At 39.9% G+C, this 21,702-nt stretch overlaps 1 protein-coding gene across 3 annotated transcripts in view; it reads right to left on the bottom strand.

Moving 5' to 3' along the window:
- Positions 1–317: 317 nt before the first annotated feature.
- TMEM200A (transmembrane protein 200A) overlaps positions 318–21,702 on the bottom strand; it is a 57,647-nt gene continuing 36,262 nt past the window's right edge. For all 3 annotated transcript variants that reach the window (XM_052784323.1, XM_052784322.1, XM_052784324.1), the window contains one exon: positions 318–3,500. In XM_052784323.1, the coding sequence (XP_052640283.1) occupies positions 2,009–3,484 (1,476 nt within the window). In that variant the 5' untranslated portion in view covers positions 3,485–3,500 and the 3' untranslated portion in view covers positions 318–2,008. The remainder of the gene's footprint in view (positions 3,501–21,702) is intronic.

Genomic DNA, 21,702 nt, shown 5'->3' with positions numbered 1-21,702 from the left:
TTACATCGTTCATGTCTTTAATAGTGTTTTCCATTTTTATACGAATACTTACTGCCAAACTAAAAAGAACAGGATGTTCTTTTTATACAAAATTTCCTTATATCAAAACCACTTTGAATACATTTCACATTACATGGAAGAAAAAATATTCAGCCTTTACATGTGTAGGGATGTTGTGGAAATCAATTCGTCATAGCGAAATATCTAGTGGCAGGCTAATATATTAAGTGCAACTTTATATACAATGTTATGATACCTAGTTATACTTTGATACGGAAGATTTGAGATCATAAAAAAACCAGGTCTTACAATGGATGTATGTAGACAGACATTTTATTTTATTTCAAAAAATAGCAAATGTCTTAAGAACACAAACCAGAAAGTTATTAAAAGCTTCATAGCAAAATATTTAGCCAACTCTGTTACAATATATAGGCTTGAGGTTCTAACAGTTAACACTATGCCTCAATTCACTGAGCCAGTAATGCTCCTGATACATAAACATCGCGCAGTTGAAATATGGAGCTGAATATTAAAAAAAAAAGCGGGTATTTTTATCTTTGATCTTTCATAATCAAAGTAATTGAAGAACAATGACATTTGAACAGGTTTGATTCTTTTTGGGAAAAGCCATTAAAAATAATTCCTGAGTATTTAGGTTAAGTGAATATATCAAAACCGACCAATTAAGACCAACATCCTGTTAGATGAGCCTTGCAGCTTGAAGAGACATTCTCTAGCGTGGCTGTCATGGCAGGATCATGGCCTAAATACCTCAATGAAATACGTGAAAACCTGCTGGTATGCACATTCAAATTCTCATTTTCTTTAGCAATAGCCTACAACTGTCAACTGTGAAGCTTGCTTTGCTGAGAAAAACATTGTTTTAAATGTCACTTCCTTTTGCAAAATCTTGTAACGCAAACTGCCACAGCTAAGCCTCCAGTGAACCATCACACCAATAATTACGTGAAATATATAAATCAAAATTTAGGCAAGGGGCTTTCATACTATGTTGGTATACATATTGAATTGTATGCTTTGTATCAGTATTTTGAACACAGAGATCTAGTTATTTAGCTTCTTGCTATTGTAATGAGAGGCAATATATTCATTTTCCATTATTCTCCTCAGATGCATGTCACAATATCATCTTATTATACACCATGTTTCTAAAATCCTGTTGGCATTCATCATGTTCCTAAGATTTTAATTGAATCTGTGTATTTTCATTTTAAAACTGCTGCCAATCAAAGTGGTTTAGAGAACTAATCCCAGAAGAATTTTCAGATTTCTTACTTTATATATGTTTTCCTAGAATTACAGGATTAAATAACAATGGATGTAGAAAGATTATTGTACAAAGCATAGTTAATAATTCACAACACTGGTATTCAACTCAACCAATTACAATGAATTCACAAAAATGGTTTTAATTATACCCACTCTTTTCTATCCACCCACCCCAATATGTAAACAAGTTCCTCACAATGACAATGGCAAGACATCAGTTACCGAGATGTACTGTATGTGAAAGATAACACCTAGGATAAAGGCCTGGATTTGACAATTCCAGTATGTGCTCCTGCTCACTTCCCATTCTAGACCACAAGCACCGTTTTTAGACTCTTGCAGTCATTAAATAAACAGAACTCACAGGTAAATGGAGCTTTTTTCCTAATGCAGGCTTCTGGACTCAAATTGATAAAAAGTAACATGCTTAAATGGAACAAAAGAAGTAATGACTCGGGAAAAATTGCAATCAGTCATACCAAAACTCTGAGCAATGATAACGTACAGTATTGCAGCTGTATGTTAGTAAGACAAAAAACTCTTGGCATTACAAAGATGAAGATCTCTGTTCACACAAGCCAATTTTAATGGGCCGTTAAGCATTTGGTTAAAAACAGGCTTGTACTAGTCTCACTGAAAAGGAAACACTTGTCAAAATGTTTGTTTTTTTTTTTTAAAAATACTGTATGACATCTTCTAAATTGCAACTTAAATATTAAAATCTTGTTTCAGAAGTTCCTCGCTTCAGGTTGTTACTCAAAAACTCATCATGTTCAAAACTCAAATTATTATGAGATCTTGATATCATAAGAAGCTTTTCCTTATTAGTAAAGTCTTTCTTGACTGCTGCTTGTGGCACAAGTAACCTATCCATTGGGTCCTCTTTGTTTTCTAGTTTCATATACCCTTTACTGTTGCTCCGATCCAGTCTGGGCCAGCTGGGGTGTTTCCTTTGTTCAGCTTGGACAGTGAGCGTAGATGGACCCCTGTCCAAGTCCAGGGACTTTGAATGTGAAGACAGAAGATGCAAAGATGTGTTGGACCCAAACTGTTTCCTGGCAGCGCCAGGGGATAAAAGCTTTCCTGTGCTTGGTCCGAGAGTCATAGAAGATTTGAACTGATCAGACGGAGTGTCCACAAATGAATTGTGTCGTGGCAGCATGGTAGCAGTCGGTCTGTAGGATTCATTAGTATCAGTTAGTGGAATGGCCAGAGAATCCATCGACAGATTTCTAGACCGACTCCTAGTGATCTCCGAGTCCTCAGTTATGTTGTCTATACTGGGCTCATCAATAACACAGTTATTCAGTTTAATTACTGGCAGTGTGAAAGCACTAATGGAAGATGATACAATGGATTTTGTTTCACACTTCATAGAGCTAGTGTTTTTGTCATCTGAAGCCTTGCTGGAGTGAGGGTAAAGTCCAAAGAGTGAACCAGATTGCTCAGTCAGCAGAGGTGGCAGGAGGCTACCAGTGGTCCTATCTTCATTTAGGGTAATCTCATCTTCTTCAGCAGAACTATCCATTCTAAAATTACTCTTGAAGCCAGAGAAAGGCGCAACCGTGTTTGCAGCCAGCCGCGATGCACACGAGCTCCCGCTGTGCCTGAGTTCTCCTTCCCCCAACAAGCCAGTGAAGGCACCACTCAGCTGCTTTTGTTCCTTAATCCTCAGGGTGTGGATGTCTATTACAGTGGAGTATATGTCTCTCATGTGTATGATTTTTGTTTCCTTGTCACGGTTTTCATGCAGAATGGCATTTGCACAAATAAAAATGAAGATTCCAATGCCCATAGTAAAAGGGCCCAGCATTTTCATCTTATCTGAGTGCACATGCTGTTCAAAGAAACGAAGTAAAATGCTTCCTTGGCTTCTCAGGACCTGGGTTTCATTTACAGATAGATTATCTTCAGATCCTAAAAGCTGTTCCTTTTGGGGCCAGTATCCAAGGATGGCCATTGCAATTCCAAAGAATGCGATAAGCACTCCTAAAACAAGGAAGAATCCCGACGGAGAATAGAGACGGATTTTGCCCCTGACAATTACTACATCTGCTCTGGGCCGGCGTCTAACTGGTTTGTTCTCCTCAGAAGCTGGTGCTGTGGCAAGATTTACATGTTGCTGAGATCTGGCAGAGTCTTGCCTTTTTAAGGCAGCCAGTCCTGTTATGACTCCTCCGGTTGCTATCATAGTTCTATATTGTGTCCTGGAAAAAAAAACAAACAAAAAAGAGCAGAAATATTGAGGCAAGCAAAGCTTGTGTCTGCAAATATAAATAGCACTTTGGTATTCTGTAGGTATTTCTTGGTAATCAAAATATTCATGACTTTAAAAAAGCTACTATATCTTAATCCAGTTACGACATAGTAGCAGTTTTGAGATTCACATAGCATCTTAAAAACATTTCGAAAAGTCTTTTATCACTGTAAACATAGGTAATAAATCTTCCATCAGTGATACAGACAGTAGCAGAAGGAGAGTGCTCTTAGTGGTTATCAGGATTAAAGATGAAAATATTCAGAAGTCTTACCAGATGACTTATCTCTGGACTGGTCTGCAGCAAAGTCACTAATGTATTATTACCTTGTACGCGTTTTAGATAATTTTAGCACTTTAGCTAGTAGTTCTTTTAAAAACTTCTATGACACACAATGACTATGAATACATCTTTCCTTATAGATTTCAGCATATATTAATACATATTTATTCCATCATTTAAAGAAGCTTTTAAGCCTACTCAGATCACCCAAGTCTCAACTACAGAATAATTTTTGCCTTTCCTAATAAAGCTGATCCTCTTTTATGCATATCTAGATCTTTTTTCTCCCCTTCTTGGTTCCTCATTTACCAGATAAGAAATCTTCATAAATTTCAAGTTCATCAGTTCAAAGCTTTATCATTTTATGAGGAAATTTTTTCATTTTAGACTTACTTTCATACCTGGCTGTCTATTACATGAGAAACATTAAGCAGCATGGGTTTAGAAAGAGAAAGCCATGTTTGATAGTTTTTTATGAGTAAGAGTAACAAATAAAACAACACAGTTCAGGATAACTGTATTTTATTTTACAAGCCACCTTATCATCAGACTCAAAAATAGTCTCTAAGCTTAATTAATGAATATTAGAATGAATACTAGATAACATTATGGAGTAAAATTAAGATGCTCTAAGCCAGGTATGAAAAAATTATGTTCTCTTCGGTGGCCTTACTAGGCTCAGAGATAAAGAAAGACTGACAGTCCGTTGCAGAGGAAAGGGCTCCATGTCAAAGCTGGGGATGGTTTCACAAGCAGACAAAGCTAAAGTTGGACTGGGTGAATAATGTGAGAGGCTGAAAAGCAGAGGCAAAGCAAACTGGTGACTGCTTGCAATTTACAGGCAGTAATTCTCATCAGATCTCTTAAAATATTTATGTTTTTTTAAAAAATCTTAGCAGCGCACTCATAAAAAAAAGATTAGATCTACCATGGTATGAGAAACAGACTCTATATTTGGACACTATCATAGGTTTCCACCACCACAAGCAGGTGTCACATAAGTATATCTACAAACAGAAATCGGTCCAACCCACCAATTATGAATTCAATTATGAAATTAATAGGGAATTTGAGATAGGTGGCCAAGTGGAAAGACTAACCCAGAAAAAAAAAGTATCCAGTGTTCATTATTATCTGTTCAGCAGCATTCAGATGACAGACAGAAAGAGCAGCAACCTGAACTTCCTCCCTGCACCACCATTATTAAAGGACAGAGCACTTCCTCTCTCTCTGTGAGAAACCTTTTCTTTACGAAGGAAAGACCTGAAAAAGGCCTAGGGTGCTAAGTACACAGCATTTTCCGAATTTCTGAAAGAGAAATTCATAGCATTATTCCAAAAATCTCAGAAATTTCACTTGTAGTGTCACGTTTCATGTTCCTAATCTCTCCGGAAATTCTCACCCTTTGCAATTCACTTCCATTTTTATGCTATCTGGGCAATTTCAATAGTTCAATGCCAACTAATTTCTTGAATGCTTCATAAAAAGCCGGGTTTTTTAATGTAACAATTTAAAAATTCCAATTTAAAAATGATAACTTAATTTTTTTTTTAAATTATAATTTAAAAATCCAACCATTTAAAAATGATAACATTTCAGGGGAACATGTTGCTCCTCTGTTCACTCTACCTGCATCAGAAGTTGGGCACAGGGGCGAGAAAGTCTGGCTGCAACAAGATACAAACATATTTTACACATAGAAAGAGTCTCTTTCCTATTTCTTGAGTTCACATCAATATTATTAAATCTTCTTTAATGGAAAAAATCACAACCAGGTTTGTAAGTAACAATTTGTAATAAGCCACAGTGTTGGTAAGGCTTATAAGCTACTTACTTAGTATTAACAGCAGAATTTTGATCTCTTCTACATCTAATAAAATCAACAGTATTAACAGACATATTGGTATGAGGTAATTTCACTTCATGCTGACAGCTTTTCAGAAACCAATTACAATGAAGTACGTATAAAGATGGAAACCTTTTCTTAGAAAGTATTATATTTAGAATAAAGTGACATTGTAGATACATTTGATTTATTCTGCAAATCTGTTTAGTTTCACCACATAACAGCCATAATGAGTGCCAGTTACAAATGCTGCTTCTCTTATTTAACTTAGTACAGCAATTACATTTAGTTTTACCCTGAAGTCTGCATTCAAACTTCTGAACAAGCTAAGACTAAGAAGACTTTGACTCAGAGGTAATTAAAGATTACACTAAGAGCTCAGACAGCATCTCTTTGGAGGCACTGTGAATGACACAGGCTGGCTCTAAAATGAATCAAATAATGGTAAAATGGATGTGGAATACAGAACAAAAAGAAAGGGACAGGCCTGTAACTGATTTTATAAAACACAACCATCTTGCTGATACAAAAGCCCCACCGCTGCCAGGCTCCTTTTGAAGAACAAATGTTGAGTGACTCTCTAACCTTGTAGCTGCTCTGTTTGTTTCACCTTCAGCGAGAACATCAGGTCCAAAGACCTGGACACCTTAGGGTTTTAGTCTTGAAAGAAGCAGTGGCCCAGATTTACCTCTACATTTAGCTTTGGTTTGCACTGTGCTGTTACAGAGTGGCCCTGACACCAGCCCCGTCAGCCACTCAAAGATCACTCCAGAAAAGCCTGCTGGTAGAATTCTGTAAAGCAGCTCCTGCTCGCTCTCCCTCTTGCTCTCTCTCTGCACTGTTTGCACAGAGGAGAATGACTCAGGCTCTTGATGCTTCAGTTCTCACCTCTTCAATGGCCATCAGCAAGATGTACTTCACCTTTCATCCAGGCTGTAGGCTAAGGCCAGTCCTCTGCATCTGGCAGGCTTTCTAGGAGATGCCTTAAAAAACCCCAGCAGCAAATGGAGTAACAGGTTGTTATGTGCCCTTTAGCACAAAGAAAGTATGGACCCCTCAGCAGATACTACTGGTAGTTATCTCAGGTGACTGTAGACTCAGTACAGCCTGCAGAGCACCATGCGGCAAGGACAGAGAAATGAGATGAAGGGAAAGACCTGGATAACTGTGGTGGGATGCCAGGAGCCCACCAAAGCAGCTCTATCGCTCACCTCCTCAGCTGGACAGGGGAGAGAAAATGCAACAAAGGGCTCATGGGTCGAGATAATGACAGGGAGAGATCACTCACCAATTACCGTCACAGGCAAAACAGACTCAACTTGGGGAAATTAGTTTAATTTATTACCAATCAAATCAGAGTAGGATAATGACAAATAAAAGCAAATCTTAAAACACCTTCCCCCCCACCCCACCCTTCATCCTGGGCTTAACCTTACTTCTGATTTTCTCTACTTACCCCCGCCTCCCAGCGGTGCAGGAGGATGGGGAATGGGGGTTGGGGTCATTTCATCACATGTTGTCTCTGCCGCTCCTTCCTCCTCAGGGGCAGGATTCCTCACACTCTTCCCCTGCTCCAGCATGGGGTCCCTCCCATGGGAGACAGTTCTCCATGAACTTCTCCAATGTGGGTCCTTCCCATGGGCTGCAGTTCTTCACACACTGCTCCAGCGTGGGTCCCTTCCACAGGCTGCAGTCCTTCAGGAGCACGCTGCTCCAGCGTGGGTCCCCCATGAGGTCACAAGTCCTGCCAGAAAACCTGCTCCAGCATGGGCTCCTCTCTTCACGGGTCCACACGTCCTGCCAGGACCCTGCTCCAGCGCAGGCTTCCCATGGGGTCACAGCCTCCTTTGGGCATCCCCTGCTCCGGCGTGGCGTCCTCCCCGGGCTGCAGGTGGATATCTGCTCCACCGTGGACCTCCCTGGGCTGCAGAGGGACAGCCTGCCTCACCATGGTCTTCACCACGGGCTGCAGGGGAATCTCTGCTCTGGTGCCTGGAGCACCTCCTCCCCCTCTTTCTTCACTGACCTGGGGGTCTACAGGGTTGTTTCCCTCACACATTCTCACTCCTCTCCTCCAGCTGCAGTTGCACAGCAACTTTTTCCCCTTCTTAAGTACGTTATCCCAGACGCACTACCACCGTCGCTGATGGGCTCGGCCTTGGCCAGCGGTGAGTCCATCTTGGAGCCGGCTGGCACTGGCTCTATCTGACATAGGGGAAGCTTCTAGCAGCTTCTCACTGAAGCCACTCGTGTAGCCCCTCTCCTTAGCTACCAAAACCTTGCCATGCAAACCCAATACAATAACACCTGCAAAAGTATGGGTGGGTAAGGAGCCATGAGAGGGGCTGCAGCCCACCTAAAAAAAGAATAGTAGAGCCAGAGGAATAAATTCATGCAAGAAAGGTTTGCAGACATGATGCAAAATGGGTAATGATAAAAGAAGTGTCACCCTGGGATGTGGAGTGACATCTGCTTTTTCCTTACATTACACTGGCTATGCAAGCCAAGGCTGCCAGAGAGGCTGGAAGGAATTCTCCTTTATCACCTTTCCGTATGGGGAAGGGTTGCTCAGATGCTCGAGGAAAGGCTGTCACAAATGAAACTTAAGAAAGAGGGTAAAAACAGCTTTCATAAAACAGTTTGTTGTGATTAGACTTGCATTCGCCAAGCAAAGAATGAAGTATTTTCCTAACCAAGTCAGGTCAAACAACTCAAATCAACAAAGAAACGGTAGATTCACTCTGTGATACAAAGATAAGGCACAGGTGAATTACCATAGACAAACTGTAATTTAGCACAAATGGATGAGGATCCCTCTTTTCTGCCAGTACATCAGGCTATCACTGATGATCAGAGAGATATACAGTGCATATATGCCGCTAGCATTACCCATACCTGACTTTGCCAGCCTAGAGTAAAGAAGGGAGGCAGGAGGCAGGTGACCTGGGGACTCACTAGAGCAGCTGCAGAGCACAGAGCAACTTGAACAGCCTGGACACCTCCACAGGGAGGTATGGCAGGTAAGAGGAGTGACTCAGACTCCTTCTGAAGCTAGGAACTGTCTACACAAGTAATACCCAGTTATCCTTTGGAAGCTAAGCAAATGACAAAATGGGTGGGATAGGATTTCATGGGATTTGAGCCCAGTTGACTCACTGATTGATTATCCCAGATATAAGAGATGTGTCAACTGCAAGAACCTATTACAGACTGCACATTTCTGTTTTAACAGCAACTGAGGCAAGAGCTGCTATTTAGATAATGGCTCTAATGCTAAGCAGCCTAAGAAAATCTGAAAGATGTGTGTGCACAGATTCAATGGAAAGAATTGACTTCATAGCATGTTCTAGTGGCTCCAGCTAACTTCTTCTGGTTCCACAAACTATAAACTATTTATTTCTCTCTTTTACCTAAGAGGCCACCACCTTAATACCCCTCTTTCCTCCCTAATGACTAGCATCACCGTAACTGTACTGCTGGCAACTAACTTTTTTTCAGAGATGGTCTAACTATTAAAAATCTAATTAATCTCTCAGCAATTGTTCTCAACTTGTAGTAAGCTTTAAAGCTTGGGGCTTCTATTTTAGGTGCCTGAAAGCTTATCTAATTTTTTCAACTATTTTGGCATTATAAAAATTATTACTTCTACCTACAAGTTAGTCTTTTGAATAAATACATAGTCATTTGAAGTATACTGAGATCTTACACTTAATTTTAAATGTATACTAGCAGCAAAGATGGGAAGCAAACTAAAGAATAATAAAATTGTATTTCTTTAATATTATTTGTTTTATTCCAGATACATTTCAGTGTCCCTTACCACTTATAATCTTTTTTGTTTGCATAAATATTTCTCTTTTTCTCATTTACTGTTTGAAAAATGATTGAAACTTAATTATGTGAAATTATCAGAACTGTACATACTACTTCCCTGTAGTTTAACTTTACATAAAACTTTCTGAAAAGTACAGCTCTTGTGTTTCAGCAAAGAACTAAACATCACTGCAGTAAGAGGTAGTGTGTGACAGAACCTGATTTATATTACCATAGCATTTCCTATCTTACTGTTTCAGCTGATTATGAAATTAATCTCCCATTAGTACTTGATTCATTATGATTTAAGTGGCTCAATTTCAAATTTTAAGAAGAGGACAAATTTTATCATCAAGGAAGGTTTCTTTTACCTTTGATAAACCTAGAGTCCTAGAAATGAAGGAGGTATGTGAGAAACTGTTTACTCATAAAATATTTCTGATAATCAAGAATGCAAATGATAAAGTAACAAGAGAACTGATAACATAACTGAGTAAACAAATCAATATTAAGCTGTATTTAACACATCTACACTTTCCTCCTGATGTACAATATGTACATATCAATGTTATCTATGCATAGAGGTTGTCATCTGGTACAATCTGTTCTATTTCAAAGGTAAAAATATGCAACTTTATAGGCCCAAAGGGATTAATCATTCTGGTAGAGATAATACAGCAACAGCCAAACAGAGGGTAGTTCCACAAGAAGCAGAGAAAATCATCTCAAATTACATTTTTGTTTAACAAGCAGCCCCCTCCAAGTGCCTAGCACACCAATGGGACTACCTTATGATGCATCTCTTTCCTTATAACCATACCTCAAAAAATGACCTGATTGAACAGGTTAAAAAAAAAAAGCAAGCAAGCAAAACACATCTTTTGTATTAATGATTATGAGGTATTTTAAGTGTACTTTAATTGACAATAGGTGAGAAGAAAGCACACGAAATGTGGTATTAAAAATCTTCATAACCTCAGCTGGGATTTTAAAGTCATGCTAGCAAAAGCCAAGGATAGGAAATTGCATGCCTATCTAAAACATTAAAGCTTTGAAATTTCTAGCTGAAACAAGGCATAAGCTTAGGGACTAATCATGTCCTTTTAACCTCTTGGTTGCCAGTCAGATTACGGACGCAGGCCAAATCGTGCAAGCAGTTTCACAGCACGAAAAGGAAAAGGCAAGCTGCACATGGGTCAGGCCATGTAATAGTACCAGGGTGTCCAAGTGGTGTTCCCCAGGGCCCAGTATTGGGGCCAGCTCTGTTTAATATCTTTATCAATGATCTGCATGAGGGGATCGAGTGCACACTCAGCAAGTTTGCAGATGACACCAAGTTGGGAGGCAGGGTTGATCTGTTCGAGGGTAGGAAGGCTCTACAGAGGGATCTGGACAGGCTGGATCGATGGGCTGAGGCCAGCTGTATGAGGTTCAACAAGGCCAAGTGCCGGGTCCTGCACTTGGGTCACAGCAACCCCATGCAGCACTACAGGCTTGGGGAAGAGTGGCTGGAAAGCTGCCCGGCAGAAAAAGACCTGGGGGTGCTGGTTGACAGCCGGCTGAATATGAGCCAGCAGTGTGCCCAGGTGGCCAAGAAGGCCAACGGCTTCCTGGCCTGTATCAGAAACAGTGTGGCCAGCAGGACTAGGGCAGTGATCGTCCCCCTGTACTCGGCACTGGTGAGGCCGCACCTCGAGTACTGTGTTCAGTTTTGGGCCCCTCACTACAGGAAAGACATTGAGGTGCTGGAGCGTGTCCAAAGAAGAGCAACGAAGCTGGTGAAGGGTCTAGAGCACAAGTCTTATGAGGAGCAGCTGAGGGAACTGGGGTTGTTTAGTCTGGAGAAAAGGAGGCTGAGGGGAGACCTTATCGCTCTCTACAACTACCTGAAACAAGGTTGTAGTGAGGTGGGGGTCGGTCTCCCAAGCAACAAATGATAGGACAAGAGGAAATGGCCTCAAGTTGTGCCAGGGGAGGTTTAGATTGGGTATTAGGAAAAATTTCTTTACTGAAAGGGTTGTCAGGTATTGGAACAGGCTGCCCAGGGAAGTGGTTGTGTCACCATCCCTGGAGGTATTCAAAAAGCGTGTAGACAAGGCACTTCAGAGCATGGTTGATGGTTGGACTCGATGATCTTGAAGGTCTTTTCCAACCTAAATGATTCTATGATTCTAAGTGATGGCAATAGGCAGAAGGTCCACTGCAGAGATTAAAAGCTGAGGTTCCCTGAATATTGGTAGACCATGCAGCTGTATCAAATGGTCTATATTTGCTTTACAATAGTACATGTTAAATAGTAAAATCTTTGCCCTCATAAGTGGAAAATAAAAGCTTGTTATTAAGGACACGTCAAAATCTGCTTGGAAATTTGAAGTCCGACAGTGATGCATTTATTTAAAAAATCTAGATCTGGCAGCAGTTTTCAAATCTGCACTGTACTGGTCCAAGCAAGACCACAGGGGTCCAGCAGTCCAGGGGTCCTCCGCAGAATCTGTGAAAGATAACTAGGCGTGGCACATCGGAACTTTCTTAAAAAAACCTGTTTACTGCTTTAATGAATCCAGGGGGTCCACAAATTGTGAAGGACAGAAAAGCACTGGTTTGGAGTGGATCTAGAGGATGGACTGAAGACACATTGAGAACAAAAGAGTAGCAGCTCATTGTTCTACTATAAAAAGCTGGATACTGAAACAAACTAAGAAGGGAAAAAGAATTTTTAAAAAACAAATCCGGGCTTCAATGAGAGTTATGAGATCTCATTTTTATACGTATTTCTATAACTATACTGTGTAACACTCATTTGAAACATATGCAAAGAGGTACCTTTGCATTGTATAAAGCGGCACAGTTCCCTTTTATCAAAGTGACTTTGATGCAACTTTCAGGTGTGGCAAGTAGTTGAGGGAGCCACACTGAATCCACACTGAATATATCAAATCTCTGTTTGGACTCACATTCATCCTATTTCATTAGCAAGCCTGGGCCATGGCATTCCCTACCCTGACCTTTATGACTCTCCACTGTCTTGTGTTAAAGCAGGACTCTCACAGCTAGGAAAGTTCAAGTATGACTCTGAGTAACCCAACTTCCTAATCTAGCCTTCCTCAAGCTGTTACACTAAGTGACTACATAATGACTCCGTGGAAAGGTTATAAAAGTACCCCAATTCACAAAAATTACAATAAAAAATCTTTAACTCTCTACTATTATTTGGAGGGGGAAAAAATAAAACCCCAGTAAAAAAAAAACCTCCACCGAACTAGTCTTATAAAATTATACTTCATTACTATTAAGTGAACCTCTCAACTGGACAAGGACTAGAACTTAGTTACAAAGATAGAACTGATCAATACCCAGACTTTCACAGCTAATCAGTTTGTGTCCGCAGTAATGCAAGCCTCTCTTTCATTTAGAAAGCACATGGAAGTGAGCTTGAAAAGTGTAATTTTATTTTTCAAATGAAATTTTGGGACATACTGTCCAAGACAGCTGACTCAGCAGGTCAGAGCCCTAGTTCATATACAGAATGTGGATATGGAATCATATGATCATTGGATAATCCAAGCTAAGCAGGAGCTCAGGAGATCTCCAGCCCAACCTCCTGCTCACAACAGGGCCAGCTGCATGGTCAGACCAGCTTGCTCAGGGCTGCGTCCAGTCTGGTCTGGAAACACCCCCAGGACAGAGCCAGCACAGCTCCCTGGGCAGCCTGCCCCACTGCCCCATGGGGAGAGAGTTCCTCCTTATATCCAGTCTGAACCTCTCTTGGTGCAACTTGTGTCTGTTGTCCCATGTCCTAACACCATGTGGCACTGTGAAAAGCCTGGTTCTGTCTTCTTGGATCACTCCCCTGTAGGTACCGGGGGTCTGTTGTTAGGTCCTCCCAGAGCCGCCTCTCCTGCAGGGCTGAACCAGCCCCGCTTGCTCAGTCTGTTCACAGGGCAAGAGCTTTAGCCCCCAACCTCCCTGGGTGCCCCACACTGAACTTGCTCCAGTCTGCAAATGTCTTGCTTCACATTTTATTAATGTGAAATTCCTTGTTTGAAATCACCTGGGATTTTATTTGGCTCGAAACTAACTTGAAATGATCAACCAATAACTATGGAATTTGAACTAAAAATTACAAATGCAGAGATACTGATAAATATAATTTTAAGCTAAGTGAGGATGCCTGTTACCCAGATTCAGGGAATGCCATAACTGCATTCTTTAAAACAAAACAAAATCCCTTTTGAATGCCTTCATCACTTACAGTATTTGCCATATACATTAATTATTTCAACTATTATGCCAAGGTTAAAAGTAAGGTGAACACCCAGCAATACAGCACAAAGATGAATGCCTGAACTGCTTATCCTCTTTGCTATTATTTCTTCTTCAGCCTGATCCTTTCAGTAGGTCATATATTGTAATTCTGTGCAAAATCAGCAACATTCAGTATTGGCAGCATTACACAGAGCTCGTTAGACACTCACAAAAGCACAGAGCACACATCAAAGAGAGAAAGAAGGAACCTGAGTTTCTATATTTTGCTTTCAAGACGCTGCTCTATGACTTGGCCTAGATTTGGTCTATAAGCTTTTTCCTGGCCCAGTTGCACACACTTTTAAATTTCTTCCATCCTCAACTACATCTCCTGGCATGCTGTGGTAAATCAGGTGTGAGTCTACAGAAGTTCATGGATTTTACCAACGTAAAACTCGTGTAACATGAGGTTGGCACCAGGTCTCTTATGTCTAGAACAGCTTCCAAGTCATCATACACCGAACCAAACATGTTCTCAGGCCACAAAACACCTGTCTCATGCAGCGTAAACCCACGTGCCCCACCATCATCACGTGTGATGTCCCGAATTCCCAGCTGTCCTGCTCTCTGTAGCTGTACCAGCTTAGCTCAGGTCCTAGATGACAGACTGAAGAAACACAGGCTCTCAGGCACTGGAAGTATTTGTTTGTGGAATGCCTACTGTTATCTGTATTCACTGTATTAAATTGTCAATAAATTGAGAGCTGTAAATTGTTTTCAGAAGAGAGCACCGATAACTTCTTTACTTAAGCACAGAAATTTTCACTTCTTATGCACAGATACATCATGTCCTGTTCCAAAATACATTACAGAACTACAACAAAAAACAAGAGGGAGCTAAAAAAAGACTGGGGAAACAAAAATGGGAAAAAGCTTTATCAGATTTGAAGCAAAGGTGTTTAAAAGGTGATTGACTAATAAAGTTTTTTCATTTTCTTCCCAGAAGAAAAAAATAGAATATGCACACAGGAAAATAAAAGCTGGATATACTAGGCTTTACTTTTGCTTTAATTGCTTGCATTCTCCAGTTTGTCTGTGTTTTTCTACCAAAAAAACCCTAGGGTTTTTTTAGCCTAAATTGAGTAAGGTGATAACTGTCCTTTATGACTAAAGTGACAAAATCTGTTTCTAAGCTATTTTAGTACTTTAGTTTGCGTAAATCCATTTTCTAGTGAAAATCAGTACTACAAATGGAAGCAGATATTGGCTATTTAGCCAAATATTCATAATTATTTTAGATGCATTTGTCCATTCACATTATTAGTGTTCATATTCAGTAATTAGAAAAGATCCTGGGTTATCTATGCTTACAGGTGAAATAAGTAGACTATTTTAAATCTTTTATGCCATGCAATCTGCTTTCAGTATAAACAGGAAGTAAAGTTTTTTATTGAAAATAATCACTTTATGAGTGATTCTCATCTAATTTAAAATGTGTAAAAGAAGCACGTGGATCTTTATGCATTTATTCCAGTTTGCCTTTTTTTCAGTTTTCACCTTTTACACATTACAAAGAATAAAAAGAAGGAGCTTCTTTTAGAAGTAAGAAGGTTAAAACTGTGAGATAATACTATAGCCCAGCAATCCTAGAACTGAAATCCAAAATGCACAGAACTAAGGGGAATTCTGAAGGAAGCTCACACAACGAAGATCAGCTATCAACCACAAGTCATGAAACAAATTTTATAAAGGTCTCTAGATGTTTCCAAAAGACTGAATGTGTAAAAGCAGAGTAAAGAGGTATGTTCTCTGTCATCTACTGCAAAGGAAAGGCACGACTAAACACTCCAGGGCTCAGTGTGCCAGATAAATTCAGTTTCCTAACAAAAACCAAACATGAACCAAGACTGAAAATGTTAGGAAAAATCTTCATTTACAAGCACTAGTATTGCTGGTTCTTCAGTTCTTATGCACAAAACTTTGAATAAAACAGTGGCAGGCACTTGGTGTGGAGGTATATAAGCACAAACAATGCTCAAGTGCTTTGGCTACCGTTTACACTCACATCATCTAGCTTAACTAGCAATCTGTTACTTGATTTAGTCAGAGGCAAAATCTCCAGCCTAGACACACACTTAATGTAGGCAGTGACCAGCTGTCATGAGACCAAACAAATGTCCTTATCTGCACTACATGCTCAGTTAATCATGTTAATTAGCAGGTTCTAACAACTGTAATTTCCCACTGTATACAAGTCAGACGATTGTAAGATCAAATAGTATCAGGAACAAAATGAAGTAGGTATTTCAAAGAAGGCTTAAGTAATATACATATTAGATATGAATCAAATCTATTTGCTCCACAACTAAGATGACTAAGCAAAGCTTTCCCTCTGACCTAGAAAATACTTCTTCTATAAAATGAACAAACTCAGAGGAGTAGGAGTTAGCATTCTCTGTTTACCATCAGAGACCTAGAGCCAATTTTTCAAACACACTCAAATAAAGAGCTTAACTCTGAAAAGTGCTTAAGTATCTACACTGTGTATTTGAAAGTCTCAGTGCATGACAGAGGACCTAAAAAGATGTTAAGTGCCCAACTTAGCAGAACTTAAGGACCTAGGACCAAAAAGAAACTGTGAAAGCCACAAACTTAACCCTGCTACCTGTCCATTAACCTTGGCAGCACAGTTTTAAATTAGTGGCCAAGACACTTGCCTGGACAGTGGGGTGTCCTGGGTGCCAGGCCCCTCTACCAGCCCGAGACTTTTTTCTGTGTCATTAGAAAAGTCCACACAAGGGGTCTTTGGAACAAGAACTGGAATTTGGGTTCCCTGAGTGTCCCAGCCACAAGGTGAGAGTGTTTATACGGCCAACAGGAACAGCTGCTTCAGCACAGCTGTGGCCCTATGTTATCATTATGCTCATCTGGTCTGTCATTGCCTTCTGAAATCTGCTTTGATGACTATGACCTAAGGAAGACTAAAAAAACATGGGTCAGCATTAGGACATCTTTTACACTGAAGACCTTTGTGCGAGTTAACTTACCATGCCAAGAAGCAAGACAAATCAGCCCCTCCTAAGGTCTCTGTTGCTGTAACTAGCAAGGTCACAGTATCTGAGCTGTCACATGTAATGACAGTTCCAGCATCTCTAACCTAACTTTCAGTGACTCAGGGGTGCAGGTAGACTCTCAGATAGTTACAAAATAATTATATTCATCCACAGGGGCAAAAAAAACAGTGTATGAGGTTTAGGTCATTCTATGTTGGCAAACCAATTAGGCCATTGTTATATCATAGCTATTATTAGGACATTAATAATGGAATGAAAATTTTCTTGGGTCTCAGGAATCCCACAAAATAAGTAAACTGGTTAGTGTGATGCTATTCTCAATATGTCAACAATAGTTTCAAATGCTAGATACAAAAAAGGGATAGTCAAGCACTATTTCATAGAGAATGGAAAGCATAGTTTGAAAATACTTTTGGTATCCCACAGTCAAACTATTTTGCCCATTAATGGATGTCACAGAAATAAATTATTATTAAATTAACAGTAAAACTCAACCATCATCTTCAACTGCAGACTAGAATGATCTAGCCAGACATCCACATGGGGGCATCAGTAGAACCTATAAGCATCCACACTGCTACTCTGTTTGTTGACCGGTAAAGACAAGTTACAAAGTACACATAAAAGCAGCAGTTTCAAGACACAAATTGATATTTCATAGGTATAAAACAACAGAAATGTCAATATGAAGGCTTAAGATAATTCCCATTATGTAAATTATCCCTCAGAAACAATTTTGTCTGTACTTTTAATCAATTCCATTAGTACTTGCGTGATAATAACCACTCTCTTTGTGCTGTAACACCCAAAACTAAGGATACTGCAAACAGGAAGAACCCACAGGGAGCCAAGTAACCTGTGAGTAGCGAGATGCTAAGAGAAAGACATGCTGAAATACTGTGGGTCACATTTACGGAATTGTATCTTAAGCTTTGGTAGCAGAATTCATTTGTGCAGATACATGATTTGCTTAGTAAATCCCTTTTTCTTTTACCATGAACAATCTGTGAACAGCACTGGGAATTAAAACCAAACAATTCCTTGGTAGTACATAAAGTAAGGCCAGTTAAATAGAGCAGAAGAACTGCTACCTCCTTGCTTCTACTTGGTTCCAGAATGCCCAGGTGCTGTTCACACAGGAGCCTTCACATCTACGACAAAACTTTCTTTTGTGACCATTAAAAGGTCTGTCTCCCTCAGCTCAGATACCTACGCTCCATCCTGTTGCCCTACGTTTCAGATATACGCAGCTTTTCCATGGGACCGAGGCCTCTGAAATATGGCAGAGTTGCTGTTACTGCATTTTGCATCTATGAATCAGCATATGGCTTTCCTGCTATTTTGCAGAAAACCAGTTCCATCCAGTTGTTCCAGTTAGACTGAGTCCCTAATAGAGAGTTTGTGGAACAGTAGGCTGCCAGGCCTGAGAAAAATGAGAATATTCCTAACACATGAGGAATGATAAATGGCACTGCTAGCTAAAGTGCGGTGCCCTAGTTAAAGACCTATTAATGGATGCATTGCCAACAGCATGCTAGCTTATCTAGTGTACTGTGCAACTGCAATGCTTTCCATTCATAAAGTCTATACATCTGTGTTTTAACATACTTGAGCTACCCTGTGTAATTTAAAACATGATCTCAGTTGACCCATATGATCAGGACAGATGTCAACACTGACTGATAATAGGTAACATTTTAATTTTAGCAGGAGATGTCAACTTTTACTAGCATGTATTATAGTTTGCAATTTATTCACAAATGACTTGCAGTAATTTTTTTTTAGCTCCTCAAGGTCCTCACATTGCTATCGCTACATCATCTTATGCTATTAATATTTTACTTACTTTTCTTTAGCCTGGATATGCTCACTGTTAATTACAAAGATAAATATCAGTTTATTTTAATGAATATCCTCCTGACTTACACAAAGCCAGCATAATGTTCAGAATCAAGCACTTATACGTAAGGCACGTTTATACTAAAATGAATGCATGACCAAAGTTATTTCAGGCACCTTGTTAAAAAACTGTTGGTTGATCTGTGATGCAAAGATAGACAGCATAAAGAACTAAGATGATTTCAATAACAAATTAAAAGTCAAGAAGACAGAAAATATATAGTCAAGTTTTTCCAGTTAGTGTAAAATTTACATTTATGTCTCATGGCTTTAGGGTCTTCTCAGCTTATCACAGAGCGTTTGTAGGTAACAGTCAATCTGGTATGTCTAAATTTTTAGCCCTATTTCTGAATGCACTGCTGAGGAGAAAAGAAGTAAAGGTCAGTAAAACTCAGCAGACTACTGAGTACCAACAGATACAGTAAGGGTTAGGTTTTTTTTCTTTTAAGAAACTACTGCAAAATTACCAGCCCTGTGTAAGAAAAGCAGGATGAAGAAATGGGGAGAGGAAGATGAGTTGAAAATATAGTTACAGATTGAGCAGCAGGAAGCTGCCAGCAGTCCACCATAAAGTTTTCAGTTCAGAATGTAGGGGAAAGAGTGAAATACAATGTCACCAGTTAATTATTTTTTCAGTAGAAGGCTAGCAATGTGTTACCAAATTACTTGAAATAGATTTATTTAGACAGCTAAAGCAACAAGCAAAAACAAAATTAAAACTATTGACACAGAATTGAAGGTATTCACTAAAATTCGTAGAAAATATACAGAATACTTTTTAACAAATGTTTATTTATGATTCCTCTTTTCTCACAGTTGTGTTTAAAGGTCACCATTCAATGCTTGTTCCTCCTAGTGGAAAGACAGCAGCAACGCCAATGTAAGTATGGAGTAAGAGGCAACTGACATTAAAATGCAACAGACATTTTGGAACAGTTGGGACTATCCTGACTAGTGCAGTTAACACCAAGCAGAGTGTGCCTGAAGTATAATCAGTCTCTAGTTTTGTGAGATACTGGCCTAACAGGTCAGTTCTGAAGACAGGTACTAAGTTAGCTCTTTCACTTCCTTGTGGAAGCCTTCAGGGCTTTGATTCTGCAGAAAAGGCTCTTCCTAGAAAACCATGGGTAAATGGTTAGACAGCTGGATTAGTATATATATACATGAGTTCAAGTTCATTACGGGACTAAAATGTGAATAAAGTAATTACTACTTGTTCAAGGCAATGCAAGTACTGCAGCAATGCCACAGTAAGCCAGATACATGAGAAAGTAAAAGGACAACCCTTATTTTTTTCTAAAAATATGCTCAAGAATTAGCAGAGCAAATATTAGAAGGAAAAAGTTCTGTACAACATGAACTGAGCTTGACATTTGAAATAGTGGCTGATAGAGCTGCAAACATTGAGGACCACCCAGAGTGAATAAAGAGGTAGAGGAGCACACAGAGAGATGAACCAGATCATGCAACTATGTGCAAACAGCCTGGAATGTCAGAGATAGAACGTAATTTAACCAAGGCAAATGCCAAAAAAATGAAGATAACAAATGAGAACACGCTAGGAGGCAAGGAAAAAATCAAATCAACAGAGACCTACGCAAGCAATGAAACAACATGACAGATGAGAATGAAACCAAAAGAGAAGGTAAAAGAAGCATCTGGTTATGAGAACTGTTTGATTTGTAGGAAATGTGTAGGGTCTGTGGGAGTTAACTAGTCAGATACACTTGCAGCTGCTGGCAGATTTGGAAGCTGATCACATCCTCGAGGCTCAGCTGCAGGGTAAGATTTTACAGAGCAAGAACCTCCTTTTCCTTTCACATCACACTGTTGCTTTTCCTCTACAGGAAGGATCAACCATCACCTGCCCAGAGGCTGAAATGACCACTTCACAGGTGCTTCATTTAGGCTTCTCATTCACTATTCAGTTTTCCTTATCCTAGAGCATCACTAAGACACCAATGAGAAACAAGAAAACTTGCTACAGTCCTCACAGAAGTCATGGACTTCTCTATGCTCATTCAGTATACCCAGCTAGCATAGCCACCATCGGACATAGAAGTACGCAGTACTCTGAGTGGTTCATAAGCCCCTAAGCCTCAGACACTTAACGCCAGCTGGCTCCCTTGGAAACGTGCCTGCATTGCCCTGGTACACGCGTGAGACTTCTCATGCTGCCTTGACATCCCATGGTGTGGTTCTAAGCAAGGCACATCCCAACAGAGAACGTTCCGAATTTCAGCCGACTCTGATGCTTCTGCCTTTCAAATAGCTGTGAACTTGAGAAGAGGTTTAACACAAGCCTTCTACAATTTTTCATGGCTGAGCTGCTGAGTGGGTAAAAGAATGGGTCAGAACAGGGGGCACTCGCAACATCTCTGCTGTAGCCCTTGAAAGCTAAATTCAGAAAAGAAAGATCCAAAGATAAGATGCCTACTACATTATTAGAAATATAATTTCTGTACTATCATAAAATAGGATAGATCATGTTGGTATTTTTGTTGTTGTTGGAAAATTTCTATTTGTTGTAATGTTTTATTCAGGATCTTTGAAGGACTTCTGGCCAGCTGCAGGTTGCAACCATGAATACCCCCAGCATTTCAGACAGGCTGAAAGCTGTGTTTAGATTTTTCACTTGACAGTCCATCCATACAGTTCCAAGTCACATTTTCCAAGCCATGGAGAGATGCTTGTATAGTAGACCTCTACTATATGCTTAGTGATAACACGTGGCAGCCTTTCTGTGCCACTTACACAGAAAGAGCCTTCCATATACCTAGGAATAGTCAGTGACAATACTGAACCCGATGGTTTCCTAAGGGCTGTTACTACATGCCTTTGTCATAACAGGAGCACAACATTCAGCTCATCACAGCCAGACATGCTGAAAGCAGGGACACAGTATTAGGATCTTAGGGCTCGATATTTGTCGTCTTTATTTAAGCTGACTTAAATCAAAAAATCAAAAGCTGACTTAAAGCTGTGCACTCTT

Source organism: Harpia harpyja, chromosome 4 (genome assembly GCF_026419915.1).
Source record: "Harpia harpyja isolate bHarHar1 chromosome 4, bHarHar1 primary haplotype, whole genome shotgun sequence".
Lineage (NCBI taxonomy): Eukaryota > Metazoa > Chordata > Aves > Accipitriformes > Accipitridae > Harpia > Harpia harpyja.
The sequence above is the reverse complement of the archived record's forward strand: the minus strand, read 5'-3'. Positions and strand labels throughout refer to the sequence as shown.